The 27,588-nt window shown below is 42.0% G+C and overlaps 1 protein-coding gene across 6 annotated transcripts in view; it reads left to right on the forward strand.

Moving 5' to 3' along the window:
- The window catches only part of reln (reelin), a 226,172-nt gene that overhangs the window by 181,639 nt on the left and 16,945 nt on the right, over window positions 1–27,588 (forward strand). For all 6 annotated transcript variants that reach the window (XM_049573803.1, XM_049573801.1, XM_049573800.1 and 3 more), the window contains 34 exons: window positions 940–1,048; window positions 1,563–1,803; window positions 2,474–2,619; window positions 5,469–5,620; window positions 6,259–6,374; window positions 7,096–7,304; window positions 7,843–7,971; window positions 9,077–9,186; window positions 9,412–9,478; window positions 9,779–10,012; window positions 11,102–11,263; window positions 12,003–12,239; window positions 12,505–12,697; window positions 13,516–13,628; window positions 15,938–16,075; window positions 17,118–17,304; window positions 18,121–18,326; window positions 18,424–18,595; window positions 18,839–19,045; window positions 20,729–20,964; window positions 21,128–21,285; window positions 21,379–21,586; window positions 21,687–21,763; window positions 22,291–22,449; window positions 22,549–22,743; window positions 23,853–24,126; window positions 24,242–24,382; window positions 24,498–24,675; window positions 24,811–24,895; window positions 26,120–26,302; window positions 26,452–26,620; window positions 26,732–26,837; window positions 26,959–27,185; window positions 27,285–27,508. In XM_049573803.1, coding sequence (XP_049429760.1) covers window positions 940–1,048; window positions 1,563–1,803; window positions 2,474–2,619; window positions 5,469–5,620; window positions 6,259–6,374; window positions 7,096–7,304; window positions 7,843–7,971; window positions 9,077–9,186; window positions 9,412–9,478; window positions 9,779–10,012; window positions 11,102–11,263; window positions 12,003–12,239; window positions 12,505–12,697; window positions 13,516–13,628; window positions 15,938–16,075; window positions 17,118–17,304; window positions 18,121–18,326; window positions 18,424–18,595; window positions 18,839–19,045; window positions 20,729–20,964; window positions 21,128–21,285; window positions 21,379–21,586; window positions 21,687–21,763; window positions 22,291–22,449; window positions 22,549–22,743; window positions 23,853–24,126; window positions 24,242–24,382; window positions 24,498–24,675; window positions 24,811–24,895; window positions 26,120–26,302; window positions 26,452–26,620; window positions 26,732–26,837; window positions 26,959–27,185; window positions 27,285–27,508 — 5,748 coding nt within the window. The remainder of the gene's footprint in view (window positions 1–939; window positions 1,049–1,562; window positions 1,804–2,473; window positions 2,620–5,468; window positions 5,621–6,258; window positions 6,375–7,095; window positions 7,305–7,842; window positions 7,972–9,076; window positions 9,187–9,411; window positions 9,479–9,778; window positions 10,013–11,101; window positions 11,264–12,002; window positions 12,240–12,504; window positions 12,698–13,515; window positions 13,629–15,937; window positions 16,076–17,117; window positions 17,305–18,120; window positions 18,327–18,423; window positions 18,596–18,838; window positions 19,046–20,728; window positions 20,965–21,127; window positions 21,286–21,378; window positions 21,587–21,686; window positions 21,764–22,290; window positions 22,450–22,548; window positions 22,744–23,852; window positions 24,127–24,241; window positions 24,383–24,497; window positions 24,676–24,810; window positions 24,896–26,119; window positions 26,303–26,451; window positions 26,621–26,731; window positions 26,838–26,958; window positions 27,186–27,284; window positions 27,509–27,588) is intronic.

Raw genomic sequence — 27,588 nt, forward strand, 5'->3', positions numbered from 1 at the left:
CTCAGACATGTCTCCAGTAATACATGTATAGGTATTGTGTCTGCATTTATTCATTTTTGGGGCCCGTGTGTGTAATCTGTAAAATACCAACAGATAAAAAATATTGCATTTCCCCTCAAGGGACAAACAAAGAAATGATTTCCTCTGTCGTCTTTTCTTTCTATGCAGTAGAAAGACGCAAATACTGATGAACCCTAACTACCAGAATGCACTGTGCTGCACCTGTCCAATAAATGCCCCTGCTTGTGGGTGGCTTAATGCAGGCTTGGCAATTTTTCCACAGAAAACAATATGGTGGCCACCTGGTAACAAACTTTCTCATATTACTGTGAAATGGTAGAAATATGTTTCTTCAACATTTGAGGTGAGAAGTAGGCAGTAATAGAATTTCAGTTAATATTTGATCAGCACTGCCTAGCTTTCCTGTTTGATCCTAGTATTTTCAGACTGTTTTATCAATGCAGGAAACAGTGTGGCGTCCTCTTCTTGTCTACAAACTCTCGCTATTACAGCCAAACAGTGCACGACAATATACTGTATTTCTGAAACATTTTAGGTGAGAAATAGGCAAAGTGATATATTCTTAGTTTACATTTGCTCAGTACCTAGTTTGGACTGAGATTGAGAGAGAAATGAGGGGCGGGCCTCTCTCTTGATATGCTTCTATACTCTATGTCTGTGGTGGTGGGCGGCATATGAAAATGAGAAAGTACAATCTGTAGTTCGAGCAACAACTGTAGATGTAAAACTCATCTGCTGGTGGATTTTAGCTGAGGTATGAGCAGGGAGGTCTGGGCGCTGGTAGAATGGAGGGAGGTTTACCACACTTCATTATACATATTGCCCACATTGTTATGATACAAAGCTGGTTGAAAATCATCAAAGTCTCCCTTTAACTGTCCTACATGTCTGTCCTCTGTGTGTGTTTATATTCCCCAGGCTCAGGCTCCTGTCGGTTCAGTTACTCAGACCCCAGCATCACTGTGTCATACAGCCTAAGTGGCAACGCCAACACCTCAGATGACTGGATCACACTGGAGAAGATCAGGTCTTTCTCTCTCTCCTCTTCTTCCTCATCCATCCCACAGTCCCTCCATCTGTTATGAACACCCGCCCTCTCCTTTTTCCCTCATTCACACCTCCCCCTCTCAATTTGTCATTCTTCTCCTGTTTGTTTCTCTGTGATCCCCCTATTTTTCATCCCTCTATCCCTGCCTCCCTCTGTTTAGTCAGCTCACAAACAGAGACGTAATGTAATGATACAGTCCTCTAACTACAATATTTAGCTGCAGTAAGTGTATGTTATGCTTTTGTGTATACACAGAAACCAACTCATAAATCAACGGCTTATTCGCTTGAACTCATTGTGAAATCCACTTTTCTCTCAGTTTCACTCCACCATGAGGGCATGCAGCATCTCTCCATATTCAGCTATTTCAGCCTCATTTTAATCATTAATAACTATTATTCAATGCATAAATACGTAACACTTACTCACATAAAACAGCTGCCACACAGACACTCACTAAGACCCTTACATTGTATGTATTTCTCACCTCTAGAGCCCCGACCAACAGCAGCACCGTCGTCCACCTGCTTCCCCTGCCACATCACTCCAGGGCTGATGGCGTTCGTCTCCGCTGGTCTCAGGAGGCCCCCCAAGGCCCCGAAGGCTATGAGTCCTGCTGGGGGCTTGACAATGTGCTGCTGGTGAATGCTGCCCACAGAGCCCCCCTCATGGAGGACAACTTGGACCCTCCAGACACTGCCAACTGGCTCTTCTTCCCTGGTGCTACTGTCAAGGTACAGCAATAACCATGAAACACATTTCATTCACAAATGGACCAAAGCCCTGTGATTGGAAATATGATAGAAAGCATAATATCCAGTCAGATGTATAAAGAAACTTGCTGTCGCTTGAAAGACAGGTTTTTAAACTTATGCTCTGCTGCATGTTATAGCTTTTTTTAAAGGGACAGTTCACCCCAAAATCCAAAAGACACATTTTCCTCTTACCTGTAGTGCTATTTATCAATTTAAATTTTTTTTTGGTGTGAGTTGCTGAGTGTTGGGAATATCATCCGTAGAAATGTCTGGCTTCTCTCCAGTATAATGAAACTAGATGGCACTCAGCTTGTGGTGCTCAAAGTGCCAAAAAAACGCATTTGAAAAAATCAACAGCAAGTTGATTCAAGCAGTTTTTCAAATGTATTGTCTTGGGGCTTTCAGCAAGTCATTTCAGCAGTGCCACCTAGTTCTATTATACTGCAGAGAAAGCAGATGTTTCCAAGTCAATATCGCCAACTCAATAACTCGGCGACTCACACCAAAACAATCTAGGTTAATAAGTAGCACTAAAGGCAAGAGGAAAAATACGTATTTTTCATTAAGAGATGAACTGTTCCTTTAAAACACAATTTTGCAAATGGGATTACCTGTTGTATGTTTTAACACCTGTGATCTCTTTGGCCAGCACGCCTGCCAGTCTGAGGGCAATGCCCTGTATTTCCATGGTGGTGAAGGAGTTGGCCACAGCTTTGCCTCCACCAGAGACATCGACCTGCATCGTGAGGAGGGAAGGAGCTACTGGGAGGAAGACTTTGAAAGTCCACCCTCAAAGTAAGTCAGTGTGATGGTGTCATTTCATCCCCCTTTACGTGACCATTATATCACAATATATCTACTAAATAAGTGGGTAATTTTTATTTTTATTGCACCTGTCAAACCGCAGTTACGAAGTGCTTCACAAGTGCACATAAAACCACAAATGCAATAAAATAATTCCAGGAGAAGGTCGACCTAGACAATTAAAGCTAAATATCATGCAAACAAAAATACTACTGTATTAAAATGCCAGTGTATACAGATTTACAGGTTGTTTTTTTCTTATAAAGAAGCTTTTTAAAATGTGGCACTGACTCAGCTGACCTGATATTGAGGGGGTGTTTGGTCCACAGCCAAGATGCTAATATAGTAAAACTGCATTTGGTTGCCAGACCTGAGACAGATGAGTCTTTTTATGATGTTAAAAGATCAAAATATGTAACAGTGCCAAGCCATAAAGGTTTCAGAGTAACCAAGAGGCATCTTCAACTGAGTTCACAACCAAAATAACCCAAGAAAACATCATCTGTAGTGAATGTTGGGTCAGTTTGGGATGATAATTTATGCATTCATTTTAGCACCAGGCCATATATTAGCTGGGAAAGAGAGAGTAAACAGAGAGAGATTATTTTGGTATCATATCAGTGCTGTGGCATTTCTCTGTGTGTGTATACATGCACATGCTTTGACACCTGTCACTTGTCATATGTCAAGTGATGTGACATGCAGTGTGTTGCACAAGTTTAAGTTAAGCTCGGGGGCTGACACAGGTGAATGCCATACCACTGACTGCTACAGAGACAGCGGTCCATCTGTTCAGAGTAAGACACATACACACACACATGCATGCTTACAAACACACACACACACTGGACAGCAGACAGCAAGGAAACACTGTCAGGAGCACCGCAAGAGGCAGAGAGATAAAAGAGGTGAGATGATAGATAGTGTTACTGCCAGAGAGTAATTAGCATGCCTCATGCACCAGGTCTGTCAGTACGTTTTTATATTAATGAGAAGGACCTCAAACAGGATGGCATTTCTACGGCCGCCCCGCACCCTCGCAGCCTCCCGCAGCACGCCAGCATGCTACACTGCATGCTAGCTCTCACCCATCAGGTGTCATGGGCTGACACATGTGTTAGGAAGGCAGGGAGAGTTTGTGCTTGTGTTAATGCTACACTCCACTAAGTGTCATTTAACCCAATGCTGGCTGTGACAGAGCCGCAGTAGCTTATATGCTGCATGGCAGAAACTAAAGAGGAACAGGGGGGAAATGGAAGGGGCGATAAGGAGGGAGGGGAGGTAGAGGAACACAGGAAAGGCTGACATACTGAGTTAACTTCTGTCAGTGCTAATGAGGATCCTCTTTCCACTGCGCAGAAATATGGGTCTGCACGTGTGTGTGTGTGTGTGGGTGTGTGGGTGTGTGTCTGTCCTGTATGTGTAAGTCCTCTTCCAGGTGATTTATGCCACATTCCTGGCATTGTGTGTTTGTTTACTGGCGAGCTGTGAATTATGGCAACAGTTTACTGACTTCAGTAATACTCCAGAGGGAGATGCAAAAGAGGCAGTCTATAAACACAAGTTTTTTGCATCTAATAATTTCTGTGTCTGTGTGCTATTCTGTTGATAAAGTCTTATTTGGGGTTACTATTTGGCGAAGTTTTAAGTGCTTAAAATTCCCAATAAATTCTGTTTACTTAACTGTAAATTACATATTCCCAGTATGTTGTTAATGTCAGGCATATTTTTCAAGTTCAAGTTTATTATCATATGTAAACAATTACACTGAAATGTTTGTGCTCTGTGGCACACATCCGCAGACAACAACAAATAAATAACAATACCCACAATATACAGTACATACGCTCTACAAGCAACAATGTGCACTGCGTATGGATGCGTCAACTGTTGAGCAACATAGCTGCCAAGGGAAAGAAGCTATTACTGAAAAAGGTGCTGTGTGAATTGATGCTCTGGTAATGATTTTCCTGCTGAAGCAGGATGGCAGGTGTCCTTAATGAAAGGCTTTCCTTTTGCAATGTATGGTGTAAATAGTTCTGTGCCAGTGATTTTTCCTGCTGTCTCCGTAGCCGTCTGCAGTCCTGAGCAGTCAGGTTGCCAAGCCACATAGTAATACAGCCTGTTAGTACACTCTTCATTAAAGTTCACTAGAGTTTTTGGGCTCATGCCAAACCTTTTGAGACACCTCAAAAAGTGTAGTCTCTGTTGTGCTTTCTTGAGGATGCTGTTGGTGTTTGTTGACGATGTGAAGGTGTCTGAGATGTGTGAACCAAGAAACTTAAAACTATCAACAACCAACTGATGAAAATAGGAGTGTGATTATGTGTGATCTTCCTGAGGTCAACATTTTCTTCTTTAACTAAACTTACTCTTGCAAATATCTTGCTTTCATAAACTACATCCAGGCCATAAACCAACTGACTGAGAAAAATATAAGCTATGAAGAAATTATTAAAGTTTTTTTAAGAGTAATACATGTTGTGTGGCGTGATTTTATAAGTATTAAAGTGGTTGAAATACTGCCTCATAAATTTCAGGTATAACTTATTTTAAAGTGGAAACAGACGCATTTTTTGCTTTAACTTATCAGTGTGAAGTAAAGGTTGATTGCACAATATAGTGGCTTTAAAATAAAGTTACTAATAGTGTTTAGATTGGTTCCCCGTAAGCCTCACTTTCACTATGCAACTCTGTCTGCCACCAGGTATGATCTCCTGGGAAATTGTCTGTTTCCACTTTAAAAAAATGAATATACAGCATTCTGTCATAAACAATTTCAGTTGAGAAACTTATTTTACCCACTAAACCAGCCCTTTGTGTCTGTGTTTTTTACTCAGCTGGGACATAGAAGGAGCTGTCTATGGGATGCAGTGTGGAGAGATTGAGTCAGGCTCAGCACTAGTGTTTGAGAGGGAAGGCCGAAGGAGAGTGTGCACCCCCTACATCGACACCACGTCTTACGGAAACCTTCGCTTCTACTTTACCATGGGTATGGAAACCATCCATCTATAATACTTTGTCATTTATTTGGATTAGACAGCAGCAGCGTTATTTAATACATTGTTGGGTACACGGCCCATCTCTTTGTGGTGCCCTCACCAATATTATTTGCACGAGTATTTAATTCCATAAACTGATGCCTCATTTCCACTACATGGTTCCACTTGACTTGACTCAACTCAGCTCACTTTTGGTACCAGGCAGTTTTCTTTATTTCCCTTTCCACTGCAGATAGTACCACCTCAGTTTAGGCAGGATTCACAGCTGATTGCCATAGCGACACCATGTGAAACTTCCATGTAATCATCTTCAATGTGACACTCCTTAAAACCTTTAATATTCAATGAAACAATGGAATGTCTGCACTTCCTCAATTGTACTGCGTAGTACAGCAGGATGTCCCATGTTGCTGATGTGACAAGTGTCTCTGGCCGAAGTGTTTTAATTCCACCTTCTACTATCAGCTCAGCTGGCTCTGAACCTCGACTGAGGTGATTCCAAAAAAGTACCAGGTATTATCCACAACTTTTGCCAATGAAAAAAACAAAAAAAGCGAGTCAAGTTGAGTAGAGCCATGTCGTACCAGGCAGTAAAAATGCGGCAATAGTGAGGTGTGTTTGTGTTCAGGTGGTGGCGAATGTGATCCAGGAGAGTCTCACGAGAACGACGTGATTCTGTTTGGAAGGTCTGAGGGCAGGAGGGAACGTGTAATGCTCGACACCCTTCCATACTCTTCTTACAGGGTGAGTCATACACAGCATATTCACACACAAAAAAATTTTGAACTCTTCATCAAAGCAAAAGAGTTAATTAATCTGAAGTGCTCACTTTACTGCATACCAGCTTTTTACTATTGATATCATCACAGTTATATTTTATTCCGAGTCCAACTATCCCACCATATAAATTTTTCAAACTTTTAATGAAGTGGCAGCATGTTATAGTGGTGGATTTTTAGGTGATTAACTATAAAGCCCTGTTTATTGACGACATATTTTAGATCACAACAGCAGTGTTGTGAAATTTATAGAATCAGTTAAGAGATAAAACTTGGGAATAGCTTTTGATTGTGTGTAAAACACATTTGAACTTTTGAACTTTCCCTCCGTCATTTTGTTTCTCACTAAACAAGTGCATTCCTAGATTTTACTGATGTACTGAAACTATTAGATGATTAACAGATTAGTGGTAATTCAGATATTTTGATAGCTGATTAATGTAAGCAAAAATGCTGAACATTTATTTATTCTTCTCATCTGTGAGGATTTGCTGCTTCTCTTTGTATGTGATAGTAAACTGAATATCTTTGGGTTTTGGATAAACAAATCAAGCAATTTCAAGACACCATCTTAAGCCTTAGGGTATTGTGATTGTAAAATATTTGGCAGCTTTTCACTGTTTTCTAATTAGTATGTTCCCTCTGGTCTGATATGTTCATTCAATCTTCCATTTCTTCTATCTCAGACTCCTGCGGTGGTATCGGTGGCGCTGCCCACTGAGCTACAAACACCAGTCACACAGTTCTGCCTGGAGCAGCGGTCACATGGTGGTGCCAACCGCCATGTATGGGCAGTGGACTTCATGCAGCTGCTCCCTGTGCTGCCTGGCACCCACACACATGTTGCTCAGTTCTCCATCAACCTCGGCTGTGGCTCCTACCAACCTGCCAACAGGTGTGACACAATTTAAAACTAGGTTAGGCTGTGCTTTTATGTGAAAACATTGCCACTTTTTGAGTCAAAATTATGAAATTGGGCTGCAACAAAGGAGACCTCCACATGCCAAGTGAGACACTCTAGATTCAGTCAGTTATCTGGTGTCAAGAATGGTAAATGGTGCACACAGGGAACTTCAGGGCGCAGTGTTTTAACGCTTATGAACAGCAGCATCTAGAGAAATCTGAACTCACTTGGTCTCTAAGAATAAGAAATATGAGTTCAAGGAGTTTGCTAAGATCGTGTTACATTTCTTCTGGGTATTTCAGTCCTCAAGGTTCAAGCTCTTGCAGTCATTTGAAGCTTCAAATGTATTAAATTGCAGAGTGCTTTTTAATAAAAGAGTAGAAAGGGTAAAGGGACAGGCTTTACAGTGGAGTCTCAGAAGACATCACTTTTTATCTAATCTAAGTTCTCAGCACTTCAGTCGTTTTAGACTATTTTAGTTTGAAAATTAAAATGTTAAGATAAGACGTTCTCTGTTATTTTCCATTAGCGTGAGTCTGGAGTTTTCCACCAACCGGGGTCGCTCCTGGTCTCTGCTCCACACCGAGTGTCTGCCAGAGCTCTGTGCTGGACCCCATCTACCTCACAGCACCATCTACTCCTCAGACAACTACAGCGGGTATGAATGATTCTGCACATCTGCATGTGTGTGACTGTGCTTGTACGTATACGAGTGATGTACCTGTATCTGAATATGTCATTCAGGAAGGCACAAATAATGCAACGGACTGACATGTCTGTGCATTATGTTCCCTCAGATTGATTCATATCATTGTGGCTGTCCGCAAGATAAAAATGTCCGTTCTGTTTGCAGCATAGGACTTTGATTTCACTAACTAGTTGTTTCAGTTAATACACATTATTGAAAAGTGATCACTATATTCTGAGCTGGATTTTCATCAAACCCCCACAAATAATACATCAAAATAAAGCTTAGAACCTGCAGTTTCTAGCTGTATGTGATAATTCCCTCCATTAAAAAACACCTTTACCTTGTATTTCATTCATTATTCATCCATTTATGATGTATGTTGTATGTATCAGCCGTAGGTTTCGTGGACTTTTGACTTAGTGATCATTAACAGCCTACCAAATATTATAGTTATATAGGTATAGGGAGTCTGATACAAATTCTGTATTGGTTATAAATAGTTATTTAAACAGACAGAAATAAAAAGAGCTGAGAAAAAGTGTGGCATCAGGAAATAAAAGTCCTGTGAAATAAGCAAAGCAGTACTTTATTAACGTCCTTTTAAAAATATATATTTATATATTTTTTTTAGTGATATTTACTTATTGTTATATTTATATCAAAATGTATTTATATATTTATTTCCTCGTTGATTTTATAGGCATAAAGGCATACAAAAAGTTCATAAAACTCAATTTAGTTAAAATGAAAATAGAGTTAAAAATTACATTATGAGGGTGTAGAAATAAATTTCATGATTAATTATTTGCTATTATTAAATCAATTTGATGCTTTGAAGGCACAACAAGTTAATTACCAATAAATGATAGCTTAAAAAATACAACTTTTGCCCAATTTAACGTGACCTACACTCACTCCTGGTCCTCTATCTGAAAACAGATACAGAAACAGATAATTTCGTTGTTTCAACAGATACAGATACAGATAATGATGTCTCGTACACCTCTCGTGTACATATATCATTGTCAGATGGCCACTATGGATATATGTATGTTGTATTTTGTCTCACCAGATGGACCAGAATTTCCATCCCTCTGCCAAACGCTGCTCTGACAGAGACTACACGGTTCCGCTGGAAACAGTCTGGCACTGGATTGGGCAACATGTGGGCCATAGACAATGGTCAGTACAGGTCACATGACACACTCAGTGTCATAAAAAGCCAGTTTTCTTGTTTGGATGGACCTCACAAAGAGGCTGAAAACCTCTTCCTTTAAATTCTCAACCTGCTGAATACAGATGTGCTAAGGGTCACAAACATTTTTATTACAATTCAACTAAATATGCAAAAATGACTCTTTTTGTAGGAAAGAAAATGTAATTTCCATTGCCTGTGTTTTGTCTCAGTGTATCTTGGTCCAGCCTGCCTTCGTTTCTGCTCTGGGAGAGGACATTGTTCTCGCACTGGCTGCAAGTAAGGATCTGCTTTTTATTAAATCAAATAAATCCAATGTCTCTCCTTCAAAATGAGTCTGCTCATTATCCACCTAATGCCTTACAGCACAAATCACCATTCAAAATTAATCAAATTGTGTTATGGTTATGATTTATTAATGGATTTTCATTATCCCTGTCTTCTTTTTCTCGTTTATATCCTTCACTCTCTTTAATGTCTCGTGTCTTCCCCTACTGCCTTTTGTACTTCTCCTCTCCTCTCCTCTCCTCTCCTCTCCTCTCCTCTCCTCTCCTCTCTCCTCTCCTCTCCTTCTCTCAGATGCGACCCAGGCTTCAGTGGTCCAGCGTGTGAGCTTGCCTCCCAGACCTTCCCAGCCTTCCTGTCAGAGGGCTTCTCCAGCCCACGCCTCTCCTCCTACCACAGCTTCTCCTCCCTTCGTGGAGCTGAGGTCAGCTTTGGCTGTGGGGTGCTGGCCAGTGGCAAGGCCTTGGTCTTCAACAGGGACAGCAGAAGACACTTAGTCACTGCTCCGCTCGACAGTTCTCAGGCCAGGTAATGAAAATGAACTGGATCGTGAATGTTCAAACAAAAACTAAATTGTTTCACACGCAGACACGAGCAGAGACATGAGGGAACTCACACGTACACTCCTGTACATACACACACGTTTAGCATGCACACAAGCAGATTGTGATTTTGCTGATATTGCCACCAGCAGATTACTTTGTAAAATCATGGCTTGCCTTCATCAGGTGTCTTTACCTCTGATTGATACTGCAAATGTTTCAGCCAGTCAGCTATCCACTTTCCTCCTTCCTCAATCCCTCTTTTCCTCATAGTCTGAGCTGGGAGATGGATTGTGATCATGGGGAGGACTGCAGATGAGAGAAGAGATGAAAGGAGAGGATGAAAATGTGTGAGAGAGAGAAGATAGAGAGGGAACGGTGAAGTTAGATATGGCATCTGTGTTAGATTGATTATGCCTGTTGCGGCACTCAATGTGCCACCTGATGGCCATATTTAATGCCAGTTTCCTGGCTGATTGAGTGAACAGCTGCCTGAAAGAGGAAACTGCGCTGCTGTTTGAAAGCAAAGCTCAGCCAAGGACAGAGAGAGCTGGAGGGTGACTGGCAGCCCAAGATAGATGATGGAAATTAGAATAAATATTACATTAGTATAGATGATAATTTGTCCGCAAGTGCATAGAGTAACACATAAAGAAGAAAACTCGTGCTACATTCAAGCTATGTACAGTTAACAGGAATACATGGATATGAACTCTGACTCTCATTCACAGTCTCTGTCTTACTCTTACTTTCCCTCCGCCTCCTCTCATCTAATTTTGTCCTCATTCATTTAATCATCTCATCCATCATCCTGCCACCTCCCTCCCACCTCTCTATTCTGCATGACTGTCTGTTTGTCTACCCTTTTACCCCTTTCTCGCTCACCTCTCCTTCCCGAGAACTCTTGGTCACCTTACTTTTTCTTCTTCTCATTTATCAACCTGCCCTTTTCTCACTTTCTCTGTCATTTCCTCCTTTTGCACCCAATCTGTCTCAACTGCTGCTGTACTCCCTTTATTTCTCCAACTGGCCCTGCTTCGTCTTGCTTTCATTCTTTTGCTTTAATCCTCTGCAGGTATCTACAGTTTACGCTTCGCCTGGGCAGCCGTAGCACCCTGAGCTCATGTCCTGCCCCGGACCAGCCAGGAGAGGGCGTCCTGCTGCATTACTCCTCAGACAACGGCATCACCTGGACGCTGCTGCAGCACTATGCTTACCAAGGTTTCCACGAGCCAAGGTACCTCCTATGTTTAGTGTGTGTCTGCGTGTGGTGTGTGTGTACACTGGCTTAGATGCTTATGATTCCACAGAGACACTATGACTCCATTAACACACACATTTGTGCTGCTAATGGCATGCTGGAGGTGTAAGCCACTGGGACCCATTGAGTCAGTTAGAGCTATCTATTTGTGTAATGAAGACAAAGTGGGCTGGGTTCCAGCTGCGCAGGCCGGGTCTCACAGCTCTTCATCACCACTAGAAAGGTCAACAGGGGCCAGTGAGTCACGGACAAGGTCTACACAACTACATGACCTGCAGGTGTAAGTCCAGGTTCATACTCTATCAACATGTATGTTTGTACAGAACACCAAGATGCAGGAATCCGTCTTGGCAAAGAGAAAAATAGGTCCCTGTGGCCAAAAGAGTGGGCTAATAGAAACTAAAGAGTGATGCAAGATGCTGTATTCATAAATCTTGGTTATGTTGACCATCTGCATTGTGTCAGAATCTATTTAAGATTGTCCAAGCAGACTGTGATTATGCAGGCTTTAGATCCAAGTCAGTCTGAGTCACAGTTGCTTGTGTAATTAATTCCATCCAAAATGTCATTTTGGAACGTATCCCCAAATATATGTCATTATTCTCACAGTTTTGCGGTTGTGACCATGGCACATGCACTGCTCACGTCATGCAAACTTTCCATTAAGTGTCAGCGAAGCTCAGTTTGCTAATCCCTTCCCCCCCAACCCAACCAGGATTGTGTCAGTCGAACTCCCGGCTGGTGCTCGTAAGTTTGGCGTCCAGTTCCGCTGGTGGCAGCCATACCATTCAGGTCGCGGTCATGATGTGTGGGCCCTGGATGAAATCAGCATGACGTCTGTGCTGTTCAACACCATAAGTCTGGACTTCAGCAACGTGCTGGACGTCACCCAGAGTCTTGGTTTCTATCTCGGTCATGTCCAGCCCTACTGCCAACATGACTGGACCCTCAGGTGGGAGACACATTTGGTATTGGTATTTAATGTTGTGACAGGTTGTCCACTGGGTCTGAACATGAGTTAAAATGTGTTACTATTTGCAAATTGTTCTGGTTTTATTTTCACCATGATTGCCTTATATTCCTGCAAACCAAACTTGACACTATCAGAACAGTTTGAAAGATGCTACAATCACATAAAAATTCCACACACAGTATTAAGATTGTGCACCACAGTACATGACGTATGGTATCCTCTCTTCCTCCATGTTCTGCTCTAGTTTCTCTGGTGAGCCCAGCCCTGGCTCCAGTATCCGTTATGTGGAAACTCAGTCAATGCAGATTGGAGCCTCCTACAGTCTACAGTTCTCACTGGTCATGGGCTGTGGCCGTGAACCCTCCCCTCACATCGACACTCAGGTCCACCTGGAGTTCTCCACCAATCATGGCCTCACCTGGCACCTGGTCAAAGAGGTAAGGAGCGTGAAACTTTCTCAACTTTGTCTCCCGTGTTGAGCGATTACTCACATTGTTAACACCTTTTGTTCTCGCAGCCCGTCTCACACCTTTACTTATGACAAAAAACTTGTAGAAGTCATCCTGGACAGACACGAGGAAACATATCATTTATTCATGATCATGAATATTGATTCACCCATTACAGCCTCCGTAATAATGTGTAAATAATGAGAGTCTTTAAATGTGGCACTTTGTTTCAGATGAGAAATTATCGCAATTACTTTTTATCATCCTACTATTAGCAAATACATGGCAATACTTGAATCAGCAAGCAGATTATCTTCCCATGATTCAACAAAGATTTTCTGTGATCACAACTGGCTTATAAATATTCATAAGGCACCAAAGTATCTGCCAAGATTTTTATTGCCTTTGGAATTGAATAGGGCGTAATGAGTCCTCCATCAGTGAATTTTCTCTAATTCTCCCATGTGCATGAAAATGCATTCATCTGGCAAGTGCAGAATGTAACTCAGTGAATGTCCTGTACTGTTAATCCTTGCGTGTCTTCTAGTGTTCAAGGTCAGAGATACTGTAATCCTCCGTTAGCCTTTTATATGCTTACACTGTGGGGCTAATGCAGCCTCAGGGTGTGTCCGCAGTGTATCGTGCTCTTTCTGAAGAGTTTTGATACAAAACAAAATCCACAGTGATGAATTAAAAACTTTGTTTTATGAATTCTGAGTAATCAACATACAGCATTGCCTTTTCCGCCCATACGGGCGTATAATGAATCATGTATTATAAAGAAAGTCCTCGTTTCTTTCACCTAGGCTTGTCTGCCTGGCATGCCGAGCTGCTCTGAGTTTACAGCTCCAAGTGTCTACCACCCATCAGAGTTCAAAGACTGGAGACGCATCACTTTGTCTCTTCCTCAGAAGACATGGTAAGTAACTCACATCTGTACAGTACACACAGAAGAAAAGATTCACAAAGTGCCCTCTGGGATAATACATCCTCTGATCTGATCTTTCATGCTGTCTTTTGCAGTTAAGAAGCATAATGCACCTGAGATACAGTCTGATGTGTAATATAAATCTGATAAAGAGGACACTGGGAAGTGTCCTTACTTATTATTGTTAATAGCGTCATGTCTACACATAAAAATGTAGACACACACCTCTCACACACACATATCCATACATAGCTACAGATGTGCACAAATGATTTTACATTCAACCTGTCTCAAAAAATGGAGCATGCTTTGTTCACAAGCACTTTCAACAGTTGATATTGCACAACACTATTTCAGGAAAAAAAAAAAAAACGCACCAAGGTTTAATGCACCGTAACAATTACATTTCTTCTGCAACCCCCCCACACACAGACATCCACACAGATATCATCTAATATATTTACTTCATTTTCTGGGTCTTGGTTTGGTATGTTTTTGCTGCAGATGGCAAAACAAGAGATAACATTTCCTTTTATTTATTTTTGAGAAAAACTAACACTGATTAATATCTAGTCAATCTGGTAATTTAAAAGAATGCAGTGTGTCAGTGTTGCTTCAACTTAGTAACAAAACAATGTCGTTTTGAAGGAATGCAGCACAGGCAAAACAATTGTTAATCATCTGAGTATGAGTCATGGCTAAATGGTAACCCGACATTTGTGAAACTCTTCTTATCTCACTGCTTTATGGTGTGACGACGCTGTTGTTAAGGTTTAGTTAGGTTTAGGCACAAAATATACTTGGTTAGGGTTAGGGATAGATCATGGTTTGGGTAAAAGTGATGAAACATGGATCAGGGGGTTACCTTCTAGCCAAGTAAGTATGGTCAAATATCCACAGATTGCCACAAAGCCCTCTGTCCACATGCATGTTGCAGACACAGGGCTTTGTGACAATCTGAGTGAGGTAATTTTTTTTTAACTTTTTAGCACAGTTCTGAAATTACTTCTTTACAACAGGTTTATTACCAGGTATTTATAAAAAAATATGACATACATACTACATGGATATTATCGCTGCTGAACGTGTGCTGAATACAAAAAAAATGTGACTTCGAGAATACTGCTTACAATTGTTCAAAGTGACAGCAACTTACTGTCTGGAAAAGCATAGTTCTCCTAAATATGGAATCTAAATATTAAGGTAAGATAATATAGGAGGTTCCTCCAGCTCTGGCTTCTCATCTGTGTTTGAAATATCAGGGATGTAAGCCACTCCGTGAGCTCAGATAATCGGACCACCATGCTTTCGCTAAGAGTCCACACCCGACACACTGCCAGAGCTTTGCTGGATGAACTCAGACTTTTGAATCTGTGTTCTGTATGTGCCAATACGAGCACTGTTATTACATCTTATAAAGATATTAAGACTGCGATCATTCAGTTCAAAGGGCAAACAGCACTGAAACAAGTCTGATACTGCACCAGTCATCCTGCACTGAACAGTTCATGGGGAACACATGTACTGTTACAGCCCTGGCTCACACATACATCAACTCAAACAATCACATAAACCTTCCACACTGAGCACCATGACCTCCACCTCCATTTCATTCTGCCACCCAGCTCCTAAATAAAGGTGGTCTAATCTCCTGCAGGGTGTGATGAGAGGTCACAAGGTCATGGCAGTAAATGATAATAAAACAGTCGCAGCCAGTTCTGTATGATCAGGAGGTGGTCTGAGTTGATATGGGTCAACGAATCAGTGGGCCAGGACACCTCCCTGCTATAAAATTCCCAATATACCTGACCATCTATGCCTCTACAACCATTTGTCATCGCTGAACATACACCGAACTGCAAGCACCGAATGGCACTCACATGCACAAACATGTACCAGACTGACTGCACATGCATTCACATCACCAGCCTACCTTCAACAGAGATGATGTGATGATGACATTGCCCTCGCTCTGACATTCATCTCACACAACTGCAGAACCCACACACACACAGGAAAAAAAATAGGCATGCACACATGTGATAAGGTTAATCTGTACCTGCCAGAACACTAAATCTACAAATCTCTATCCCCTGTAGAGAAGTAGATTGGTGGGTATAACATAACATGTCATGTAAGCAACAACTGTTGATTTATGAGATCACGTAATGCATCTTTAACACTATATTACTTTTTTTTTATCAGTTATAAGGTACAGTATTTCTTTACATTTTGTTTAGCTTCTATAGTGTGAATCTAGTTAAAGTATTTCTGTGTCTGTGTGTACCTTCTGTGTTCAGGTCCAGTGCCACACGTTTCCGCTGGATCCAGAACTACTACGGAGAACAGGACGAGTGGGCCCTGGATGACATCTACATTGGCCAACAGTGTCCCAACATGTGCCACGGACATGGCTGGTGTGATCATGGACACTGCAGGTCAATTTTCACACACTACATACCCAAAATGTGCACTATCCCTATGCTTCAAGTTGTATCTTGAGATCCTCAAGCCTCCCCTCGCAAGTCATCCATAGGTCAAGGCTGGTTACCAGTGGTGACCTTGCTTTTACCATCATAGCCCCAAGGTCCTGAATTCTCTGCCTAAGCAGAAGAGGCTCACTAACACATTGCCCGCTTTTAAATCATTGCTTAAAACATAGTTTTATAGAAGAGGCGTTTCTTTTAATACCTACATTTTTCTTAGCTCTTAACATTGTTTTTATTATTGCAACTGTATTTCTATCATTTTATTTTCATGTTCTTTGTGAAGCACTTTGTAACCTTGTTTAGATAAGTGCAATACAAGTAAAGCTATTAAATTATTATTGTTACTATTATAACTTAATATAGATTTGTATCCACAAAAAGTAGTATGGTTCTTTTTTGGACACACTAAGTTGTAACTACCACCTCACTTCCTGAGAGCCTTCTTGCCAGTTGGAGACACATAACCATGGTAACACAACGGTTTACATACGATGATGTTACCTAACAGTGATCTGTGAAAATAATAAGGTGTGAACTTATTTTAAAAATATTTTATGCCTTACAAAGTGAGATTGTATGCTTACACTCAGATATAAGCGTATTTGATGTTACAGAGCTGCCTTGGTCACTGCCCACTGTTGTCTGTTATGAAGGCTGTGTCACCACTGCACTGCACTGTGGGATATTCATGCCGCCGTAGTGTCCAGTGTTAACATACTGTAATATTTCACTGGAAATAATATGCAGTTCACGTACTCTTGCTTTCATACCAAGGTTTTGGACATGCTAATGATATCTCACACACTGTTTTAATGTACTAAATGGCACCTTTGTGTGGATTTTTTAACTCAGCCACACACTTTATACAACTTTTTACATAACTCAACAGGGAGGTTCATGAATAACTTTTGATTGATGTTTGTGGGATTCATTAAAGCAAAGATGAGCCCAGAGCAAAGATAAGAAGTTCATCCGCTGTCTTCTGTTGTAGGTGCGATGATGGTTTCTCTGGAACGGACTGTCAGCCCTCCTCCCCCCTCTCCTCCAGTGTACTCTCTGACTTTGAGTCCCAGGATGCACTGTTAGCCACTTGGCAGGAGGTGATTGGCGGAGAGGTGGTCACCCCTGATATGGGCTGCGGAGTGGTCTCATCTGGCTCGTCCCTGTACTTCAGCAAGGTAAAGTGAATATCAGATTGCTTTCTTCAAGAATGTTTTTGGTCCTTTGTGTTTCTGTTAGTTACTGTATCAGTGTAGCCAGCAAAGAGTGAGGTCAAATTGGTGGAAAGTTAAGCAACAGGCAAAGAAACAAGTGATTATCTTTTTGATAAAAACCTAGATCCAGGTACAGATCCAAGAACTTTTTAAACAATTTCTTAAAATTGCAAGAACACAGCATTTTTTAACAATTTTAGATTTTTCCATAAACTATGACACTTACACCTAAGACATAAATCAGACACATGAATCTGATCATCGTCCCTGTGTGTTTTGGTGCAAATCCAGATCCAGATTACAAATGTAAAAATATTTTTGTGTCGTCAGAACACCTAATTTAGAGGATTGTGCAAGCTTGGCAGAGGAACAGTATGCAATCTCTGATTACTTTCTAGTTTTTCCTGCCAAAAACTGCTGACCTTTGACCTCTGATTACCTCTTCCCTGAAAATGTATAGATTTTATTTAATCACATCATGGCTCTCTCATGTGTACATGCAATTTTCAGTCAGCTCTGTCAGCTCTGTCAGCTCTTAGTACGCATAGCTGGAATTCTTCTTGTTGCAGCTGTTTCCAGGAAACAGCCTCTCATTTTTATTCCAGTAACACTTATTCTAGGATTCACAAACATATTGGCCAAACAAAGTTTCCACTTAAAGAGTGTGTTGCCCCACAATACCAACAAATAATATTACCCTTTACCCACATTATGTTGTGCATCTCCTAGTTGATCCTCCTTTCCTTAATATGTACAAATACATGTGTGTGTTGTTGTCAGGCTGGGCTGAGGCAGCTGGTGAGCTGGGACCTGGACACTGAATGGGCGGAGTTTGTACAGTTCTACCTGCGAGTGGGCGGAGACTGGGCAGAGTGTAACCAGGCAGATAGCAGGGAGGAAGGAGTGCTGCTGCAGTACAGTAATGATGGAGGCATCAGCTGGGGCCTCATCGCTGAGATGTACTTCACTGATTTTACTAAGCCTCGGTAAGAAACCTAGGGATGAAAAGTTTTGGATGTGGCTATAATGATTTTAAATTTTGGAAGAGAATCTTCAATGACCTGCCTCTTCCTTTGTTCTCAGCTTTGTCCACTATGAGCTTCCCTTGGCCTCGAAGACACCTTCCACAAGGTTTCGTTGGTGGCAGCCTCTTCACTCGGGGGACGGCTATGACCAGTGGGCAATTGATGATGTCATAATTTTGTCAGAGAGGGAGAAACACATCATCCCCATGGCCAATCCAACTCTACCACAGGTTAGGAATCAATATGAGTTGTTCTACCTTTAACTTGTGCTCTGACCTCGTGCATCATCTTGAGATACTACACTTTTGTTGTAATGGAAAGTGTCAGCTGAACTGAAAAAGAACAGCTGCAAGGTCTTGAATCTTTCCAGAAGTGTTTCCATTTATTTTATGAGAAATATGTTCTGCTGCAGACACTGTCACCCGTTAACACCAAACACTACAGTAAAGCTCGCCTCTCTTCTGTCTCTACAGAACTTTTACGAGAAGCCAGCGTTCGACTACCCTCTGAACCAGATGAGTGTGTGGCTGATGCTGGGTAATGAAGGCATGGAGAGGGAAAGTAACAACAGCTTCTGTGCTCCAACACCCTCCGCCATGGTGTTCGGGCGCTCCGATGGGGACAGGGTAGCTGTCACCAGGGACCTGGCTCTGCGCCCTGGGTACACCCTTCAGTTCAAGGTACCCACATGGAAAGTGTGAAAACTAGAAAGGCAGAAGTTATTTTAAAGTTGCAATCATAGAAATAAAATGGGAGCTAAGGGTAACAAGATGGCGGCGCACATGAGTGCAGCAGCTCTTTGCTCTCCTATCAAACAACATACAAAATGAAGAGCCATAGTGCACTCTCACAACAGTACTTAATATATTTTATTTCTACATGGTAATAACTACCGGGTCTTGTGCAGTAACTACTGTGCTGATTTTGGCACTTTACATTATGTGCAATGTGGCTTTTGCAGTGTGCTTAATGTTTTTAATATTGTATGCTATGTGCCCTTTTTTCTTTTTAACTCTTATCCACCAACCAAGAGTGGCACTCTGAATTTCATCGTCATCATTTCATTCCTGCATAATACAATGACAGAAAAGGCTCTCTAATTCTAAATCCCCATTTAAATTAACATAGCAGGATGGTCAGAACGGAGGCCATTTTTATATGTACCATTGCCATTGCAACCTTTGTAGCGGGCTAACTTCTATATAACTTTCATGTAATTTAAACCAACTTTTGACAAGTCACAAACACACTGAGGTGAGGTTTTGCAGTAATGACCAAACGAGCAGTGTAGAAGTGTAAAGCATGGAGAGGTGTTGTTTGTGCCTCGCTGCTAGAGAGGATTATCTTGTTATGGCTGGGGGTTGTGTTTGTGCAGGGACTTAACTACCTGTGTGCGGATCTTCATTAACAAAATAAAATCGCAAAAGCAAAGGAACATTTTTACCCTCATTTTCCTTTCTAATCAGAAAAATGCAACTGTACACCAATACAAGTCTCTTTCTTTCACCAAATTGACTATCTTAAAAATAAAGCAGGTTTTGGTGCTAAATAAATACTGTAAAAAGTATCTAAACACTCAGTCCACAGAGAAATGCTCACAGTTCATACTCAGAAATTGGGCCTTTAAACAAGCCATCAGGATTTCTGTGAAATTGTGATGTCACAAATATACTTTATAGACCAATAGAAACATAAACATTCTAAATGGGTCCTTCTGTATTTCTTGTTGGACTGTTTTGCAGCGGATGTGAATGACATCAGCTGACAGGAAGCACACATAGACCCAAACTGTTGCTGGTGATTACAGGTAGCCTATATTCAAGCACACAGTATGAAAAATAAGGTGTTTTGAACACTAAGCATGTCAACATGATTTCTTTAAAACCCAAACACAAGTATGAACCTGAATATGAGAATAATATGGGACCTTTAAAAGTAGCAGACTGCTTTTTTCAAAAATGTAATTAAAGAACTAATTACTTGAATCGCAGAACTAATGCGTTATGTTACCTGTGACATAAATAAAGTAATCTGAGTACCTCCTTTGTAACACGTTACCCCCAACAATGCCAGTTCTAAAAACATTTACTCACTGTGCAAAGATGTCATTACATTTGATCACTTATGGCGGCATTAGACCTAAACTGTGTTCCCAAACTAGTGAGTGTGACTCGTTTTAGGGCCCTACCATTGTGTGCATGTTGTCAACAACAATCGCCATTATCTGTTGAAGTAGTCAGACAGTTCAGTGTTCTTTTTATCCATTCTATTTCTATTGGTGTAATTTTGAGAAACAGACACACAGTACCACTTTATCAGACCTAAATTGTTCTTTCATTTCTCTCCACTGTTTTCTCTACCAGTTGAACATAGGCTGTGAGTCAGATTTCAGCGCTTCTGCTCCAGTCATGCTGCAGTACTCCCATGATGCTGGTCGTACATGGGCACTGGTGAGAGAGGGCTGTTACCCAGGAACCCCAGGGGCAGGTGTCTGTGAGGGCAGTGGTCGTGAGCTCAGAGAACCCACTGTATACAACACTGGAGACTATGAACAATGGACCAGGGTCACTGTGGTCATACCGCGCAATGTTGCAGCCAGGTAGCTATAGTAACAGGCATGCAATTGGATCTGCTAAGTTATAATAGTGATTTTATCAGTTTTCTTAAGATGTAGAATATGCAGTTACAGTAGTTGACTGGTATAATATAGGTGTCAGCTGTATCTCTGTTATTCCCTAATCCCATTCCCCTCATTTTCCCAGTAAAACCAGGTTTCGCTGGTTCCAGGAGAGCAGCATGTACAGAGATGCCCCAGCTTTCGCCTTAGACGGAGTCTACATCTCTGAGCCTTGTCCAAACCACTGTGGGGGACATGGAGATTGTATCTCTGGAGTCTGTTTCTGCGATATGGGATACACAGGTACAATGATGAAACCAAAAACAATTAAAAAAGATCATATGTTTCATCTATCTTTATGTTTTATAGCTTATGAGCCCCTATTTTTTCCCATAGTGGAGCAGGACAGTTGTGTCCCATCTGTAGCCAGTCCCACAGAACTTACGGAGGGCTTTGAGGGGAAGCTGAGTCCACTCTGGCAGAGCCTAAGTGGGGGACAAATTGGAGGCGGCTGTGGCATCATCGGTGAGGGCAAAGCTCTTTACTTCAGTAGCCCTGGGAGGAGAGAAGCACGCACAGTGCCTCTAGACACTACCAACACACGGTGAGTGGAATTCACACCTGTGATTCTCTTGTCTGTTAGATCAGTTAAAGCTGTTTGTTCAATGTGAAACTGAAATGTAATTGTTATTGTTTACATACAGGTTGGTTCAGTTCTACATCCGAATCGGCAGCAAGAGTTTGGGGCCAACTTGCACCAGGCCACGCTCCCGAAACGAAGGTAATTATCACACGCAGCACTGAGGCCCTCTGCTGCATTCATGTGGCTGTCCCTCAGCAGTGCAGTGGAGAGCTGCTCCACATCTAATCTGATCAGTTCACCACTGGCTTGTCTCCATTTGTTCCTTCTCACTCTTTGTCTTTGATCAGTCTTGTGATTCAGCCAAAGCTGTGTAGGTACAGATCTGGTCCTCATTGTCAGCGTGTTTATTCTAATGGAGAATCAAAGTGTAGTACTGTCTGTTTTATTCTGTTCACCCATCAGCAGAATGTGGGTCTTTAGCCTGCAGCAGTGCTGAAGGCTCAGTCTGATTGTTTCTGCAGTGTCAGATAAAACACTGCCAGCCTCCTAAACAGCTTATCTGTAGTAATCAGAGCCTGTGGACTGTTGTTTGATTCCACTGCATTATATTGTATTGTTTTTATTTCTGGCTAAATTTACTTAGGTCTGTATCTCTGTCTGTAAAAAAAAAAAATGTTTTTCCCATTTAGAAGTACTATCAACTCTACTGTTTTCTGTGATTCTAGGTGTCATTGTCCAGTTCTCTACCAACAATGGTGTCCAGTGGCAGTTCATAAGGGAACTGGACTTTAGTTCCTTCCTGGAGCCCCAGGTGGTGACCATCGAGCTGCCACCTGCAGCCAAAACCCCCTACACAGTGTTTAGGTGGTGGCAGCCACAGCAAGGTTAGTGCATGATAAGGGTGCACGATACTGCCTTTACAATATCTTTTTGAAATCACAGCTTTAATGCTCATGTTTACCTCTCCCTCTCCATCCTTGTAGGGAAACACTCAGCACAGTGGGCTTTGGATGATGTTTTGATTGGTATGAACGACAGCTCCAGAACAGGTTTCCATGACAAGTTTGATGGCACAACACCTCTGAGGCACAACTGGTACCGCATTCAGGGAGGGGAGGTGACTGTGGACTGTTTGTCTCTGGACACAGCACTAACCTTCAACTCTGAGGCCATTGACAGTGAGTCACACAAACGTTTTGCTGCGCATGTGTATTTAGAGAACAGGGCTTACAACTGCAGGGCTGTCAATTGTACTTCCTAGACTGGCTCAGAAAGTGTCTGCATGGAAGATGAAGGAGTAACTCCCTAAACAATCACTGTAAAGTGGCCCCAGTGTAAGACACTTAACACTCAACAGCTTCAGTGAAGCTGCAGTGTAAATGTGTTCAAATCAATGTGAAGCAGGATGTTCCTGTAACACAGCTGAACAGATGACTTTGCATGATAAAAAAAAAAAGGTAAACAGATATAACATACATGCTTATGCACATGCAGTAAACAACGGACACATAAATTCACAACAAACCACATAAACGACTCTGCAGTGACATCACAGTATTACCCACACAAAGGGCTGAAATTGAATCACCCATTTACTGTGGCGCCGTGGGTCCTGCATTATTAATGAGAGCAAACCTGAATGAACATCCTGCCTGTTGTTTATGCTCGCATCAAGCTGTGAGCGGATTTACTTTGCACAAATATTGCATTACAGCAGGGCTCATTCATTAAGCGTGCAAAGCCAGATCAATTTGGCAACACGTTTATAAACCTAAAGCTCACATGTCCCTGTGTGAACACTCGAAGCACTGATTGTCGGAATCAATGGCTTTTCTGGTATACTCTGAAACATGCACACATTTCACACATACCTCAACAATACCTATTATTTTAAAGGCTGTAGTTGGATTTGGACTTGTATTGACTGTTTTTTGGTGTACACTCATCATTTCATGTTGCATTGACAACATGGAAATTAGCACATGAATTTAGAGTGAACATACATAATAGCCCTTAGCCTATTTTGTCAGGGATATGGAGGGGCCACAAAATTTGATTGAAGCAAATTTTAAAATATGAGCAGACATAAAAGACATAAAAGTTATCTTGTTGAGGCACTGTTTAATAAAAAAAAAAAAAAAAAAAATATATATATATATATATATATATATATATATATATATATATATATACATATATATATATATCATTGTAACCTATTATGGATACTAAGATCAGGCTATAGTAAATGCGAAAATGAAACATTGCTTTTACACTGTGTCTGCAGAGAAGCCAAGATATGCAGAGAGCTGGGACTTCGAGGTGTCAGGCTCTTCGTTTCTGCAGTTCGAGTTGAGTATGGGCTGTAGTAAGTCCACATCCTTCTCCCATGGCGTGCGACTGGAGTACTCCACAGACTGCGGCCATCACTGGTCTCTCATCACCCCAGAGTGTGTGCCCCCAGCCATTGGCTGCGCTGGTTATACTCAGAGTTCCATTTATACCTCGACCCAGTACAAACACTGGAGGAGGATCACTGTCTACCTTCCCAGTGCTGCTAAGTACGCATTTTTTAACTTTTATACCCAAAATAAGTAGACGGTATTGGTATTTTCTTGGAAAGCGCATTAAGTCGTGACAATATTTTTCTTTATAACTTGCTATTGTATTCGTTAGTTCACCCAGAACTCGGTTCCGTTGGATCCAGACCCACTTCACCCCAGGGGCAGAAGGATGGGCTCTAGATAACGTGTTACTTGCCCCTGGCTGCCCCTGGATGTGCTCTGGACACGGTCTGTGTGACAACGGACGCTGTGTGTAAGTAAAACAGGATTTTCTGCACAGCTGATCAGTTTTAATCTTCTGTCATTTTTGCTCCTCTGCCTAAATGTAAATATTACTTAACCTTTCTTTTACTCCCATTCTCACACAGGTGTGACAAGGGTTATGGCGGGGCACACTGTGTGCCTTTGGCCCCACTGCCATCTGTGCTGAGAGAGGACTTTAATGAGAACCTGCAGCAGGAGACGTGGCCTGAAGTGTACGGAGCAGAGAGAGGAACTCTGAGTGGAGAGCCTCTTAAATCTGGCACTGCCCTCATCTTCAAAGGGGTAGGGCTCCTAAACACCATGCAGAGAGCATACAGAGCAATAATAATACAATTAAAGCACACTGATACAGCTTGATATGTTTAGATGACTGACTCTTCATAACTGACCAACAGTGTAATCCTCATCTGTTTGCAGGATGGCCTACGAATGTTAGTGTCACGAGATCTGGACTGCACCAACACTCTCTACATCCAGTTCTCCTTCAAATTCATCACTAAAGGTAAAACATAACTCACAGTCAAATTCATAAAAGGATTTTGCTCCCTCTAAACCTGCACAAAAGAGACAAAAACAAAGTTTGTCATTCTCAAAACACCCACAAAATAGCATCCTGTGCTGATTGCATGTATTTAACGGCTGCAACTCTATGCACGCATACATTTGGCACAAAATTTCCTGCTATGCAAATAAGCGTAATTGCAAAAACCGTCCAATTTGCAAAGCTCAGCACTTATGGCCGCATGCAGTCACAGTGAAATTATTAGCGCCGTCTTCAAAGAGTTGATGATAACTGAAGCACACTGACTGACCCCAGATACCCTTTCCCTTTGTCAACTTTAAATTCCCTGCCTCTAGTTTTGAGGAATGCCTCTGCATGTTGTTGTCCAGGACCTGTAGCTCACAGATTGAATATTTTAGTTTTCTTTTTCTCTCTGCTAGTGTTCTGCACTGTGTTTTTGGCACAGAGGCAACATTAATAACTTTGTCACATGGGTGGGTAATTGTAATCACATGCAAAGAAAGAGAAAATTGCACTCAGCTGCAAAACTTTGTGGGTGTGTTTATGCTGTAATATCATTAGTGCAGTATTTTTTTTTTAATCAGGCCTTGAGACGGGGCAGAAAGCGGCTGCATGTGATGTGGAATTAATGTTTGTTGATGCAAGCACTGCTAAATTTGTGCTAAATTTAACCTCTAATGTCTATTTTGCAAGTCTTGATGGTGCTTTTTGTGGCTGATGTTGGACTGTGGTGCACCAGCTGAGCTAGCATCCTGCTACTCCTTGTACAGATGTTGGAAATAAACTGAACTACCACTGTGCCACATCAGTTTCCAACAGGATGTCACAGTAGAGAACTCTGGTGAGAGGAGGGTGTTTTGCAGTGAATGAGGACTAGTGTGTAGGTAGGGTGTTGTTCTGATCCTGGATCACTGCTATAAAGTTACATGATTCAAAGGAGGCTGCAGAGCGGCGCTGCCTGTGTTCAGGAGAAGTGACCGTGCAAGCGTCTTGTTAAGGTCGGCACATGTGGACAGTTAAATCATTCGACAATCAGAAATCATGGATTACCAGAACCATCAGGACACACATCAAGCATCACAATTTAAAGGAGTTGATGGGATCACATTGATTGACACATTGACTACATTGAACTGTAGTTTTGATTAAAATGCATTTTTCTCAGGATAATTTTAAAGTAGTTTTTCTTTTGGGCTTTTCCAGGTGTTCCAGAGCGCTCCCATTCAGTGCTGCTGCAGTACTCTGTGAATGGAGGGATTAGCTGGCTGATGTTGGATGAGTTCTACTTCCCAGCTTCCACTGACACTCTGTTCCTCCACTTGCCGCTGCCAGCCAGTGCTCAGACTAACGCCACCCGCTTCAGACTCTGGCAGCCTTACAACAGCGGTTAGTGGACACATTGTGTGTTGTTGCACACTAAAATTCACACAGTCTGTGCTCCTCACATGTCTTGTCTGTTTCTTTACCACATTCTTCATGCCTCCTGAACCAGTAGAATCAGTGTGTAATAATCTTCACACTGTTATGCCCTTCAGGTAAGAAGGAGGAGGTGTGGGTAATAGATGATCTCATCATTGATGGCAGCTCCTTACACAACCCACCAGTGGTGATAGACAGCTTTGAGGAAGGTCCCAATGAGTCCAACTGGCTGTTCTTCCCCGGTGGGAACACTGGCCTCTACTGCCCCTACCAGAAGACTGGACTGTAAGGAAACAGTTTTGCATGTTGACAATGATCCTGTCTTAACAGTGTTTTGGATTTTATGCAAAAGCTGTTAATACCCTTGATTAATCTTGGTGTGTGTGATTGGTTCAGGGAGGAGGATGAGTCAGCCATGGTGTTTGTCTCCAGCGAGCTTGGTGAGCACTCCATTACCACCAGGGACATTGACGTAAATGAGAACACTATCATCCAGTTTGAGGTACACAAACACAGCCTTGATGACTTCTTTTCCAAAGTAACAATCAAAACAGTTACTCATTCAGAGCATAAATCATGGTTCGTCATCTTCGCCAATGTTATGTATATTTATGTCTCTGCAGATTAATGTGGGCTGTACAGCTGACAGCTCCTCCGCCCACCCAGTGCGCCTTGAGTTCTCACGGGACTTTGGCGCCACATGGCACCTTTTAGTGCCGCTGTGTGCCGGTGGGCCCCAGCCCTCCTCACTGTGCTCCACAGAGCTCCACCCTGCCAGCATTTATTTCCCTGGTACAACTCAGGGCTGGAGGAGAGAGGTCATTCACTTTGGAAAGCTTCGCCTCTGTGGGTAAGGACTGGACATAAATCTTTTTTTAAGGCTAACAAGATAATATCTGTTTATCTGTCTGTCTCACTCTCTAATCCGTGCATTCTGACACACCTGCAGATCAGTGAGGTTCCGTTGGTATCAGGGTTTCTTTTCAACTGGCTCTGCTCCTCCGACATGGGCATTAGACAACGTCTACATCGGCCCACAGTGTCAGGACATGTGTAATGGTCACGGGGCGTGTGTGGGTGGCAGCCACTGTGTGTGTGACCCTGGCTACTCTGGACCTGACTGCTCCGTGCCTGACACTCCCAACCCTGATTTCCTGAAGGAGGACTTTGAAGGTATGCCAACGTACAGACGCACACAAAAAGCTATTAGGAAGTAGGCAGTTCATTCAAAATGTATGTGTTTGAGGGCATTT

This window comes from Epinephelus fuscoguttatus, linkage group LG4 (assembly GCF_011397635.1).
Source record: "Epinephelus fuscoguttatus linkage group LG4, E.fuscoguttatus.final_Chr_v1".
In the NCBI taxonomy this organism is placed as follows: Eukaryota; Metazoa; Chordata; class Actinopteri; order Perciformes; family Serranidae; genus Epinephelus; species Epinephelus fuscoguttatus.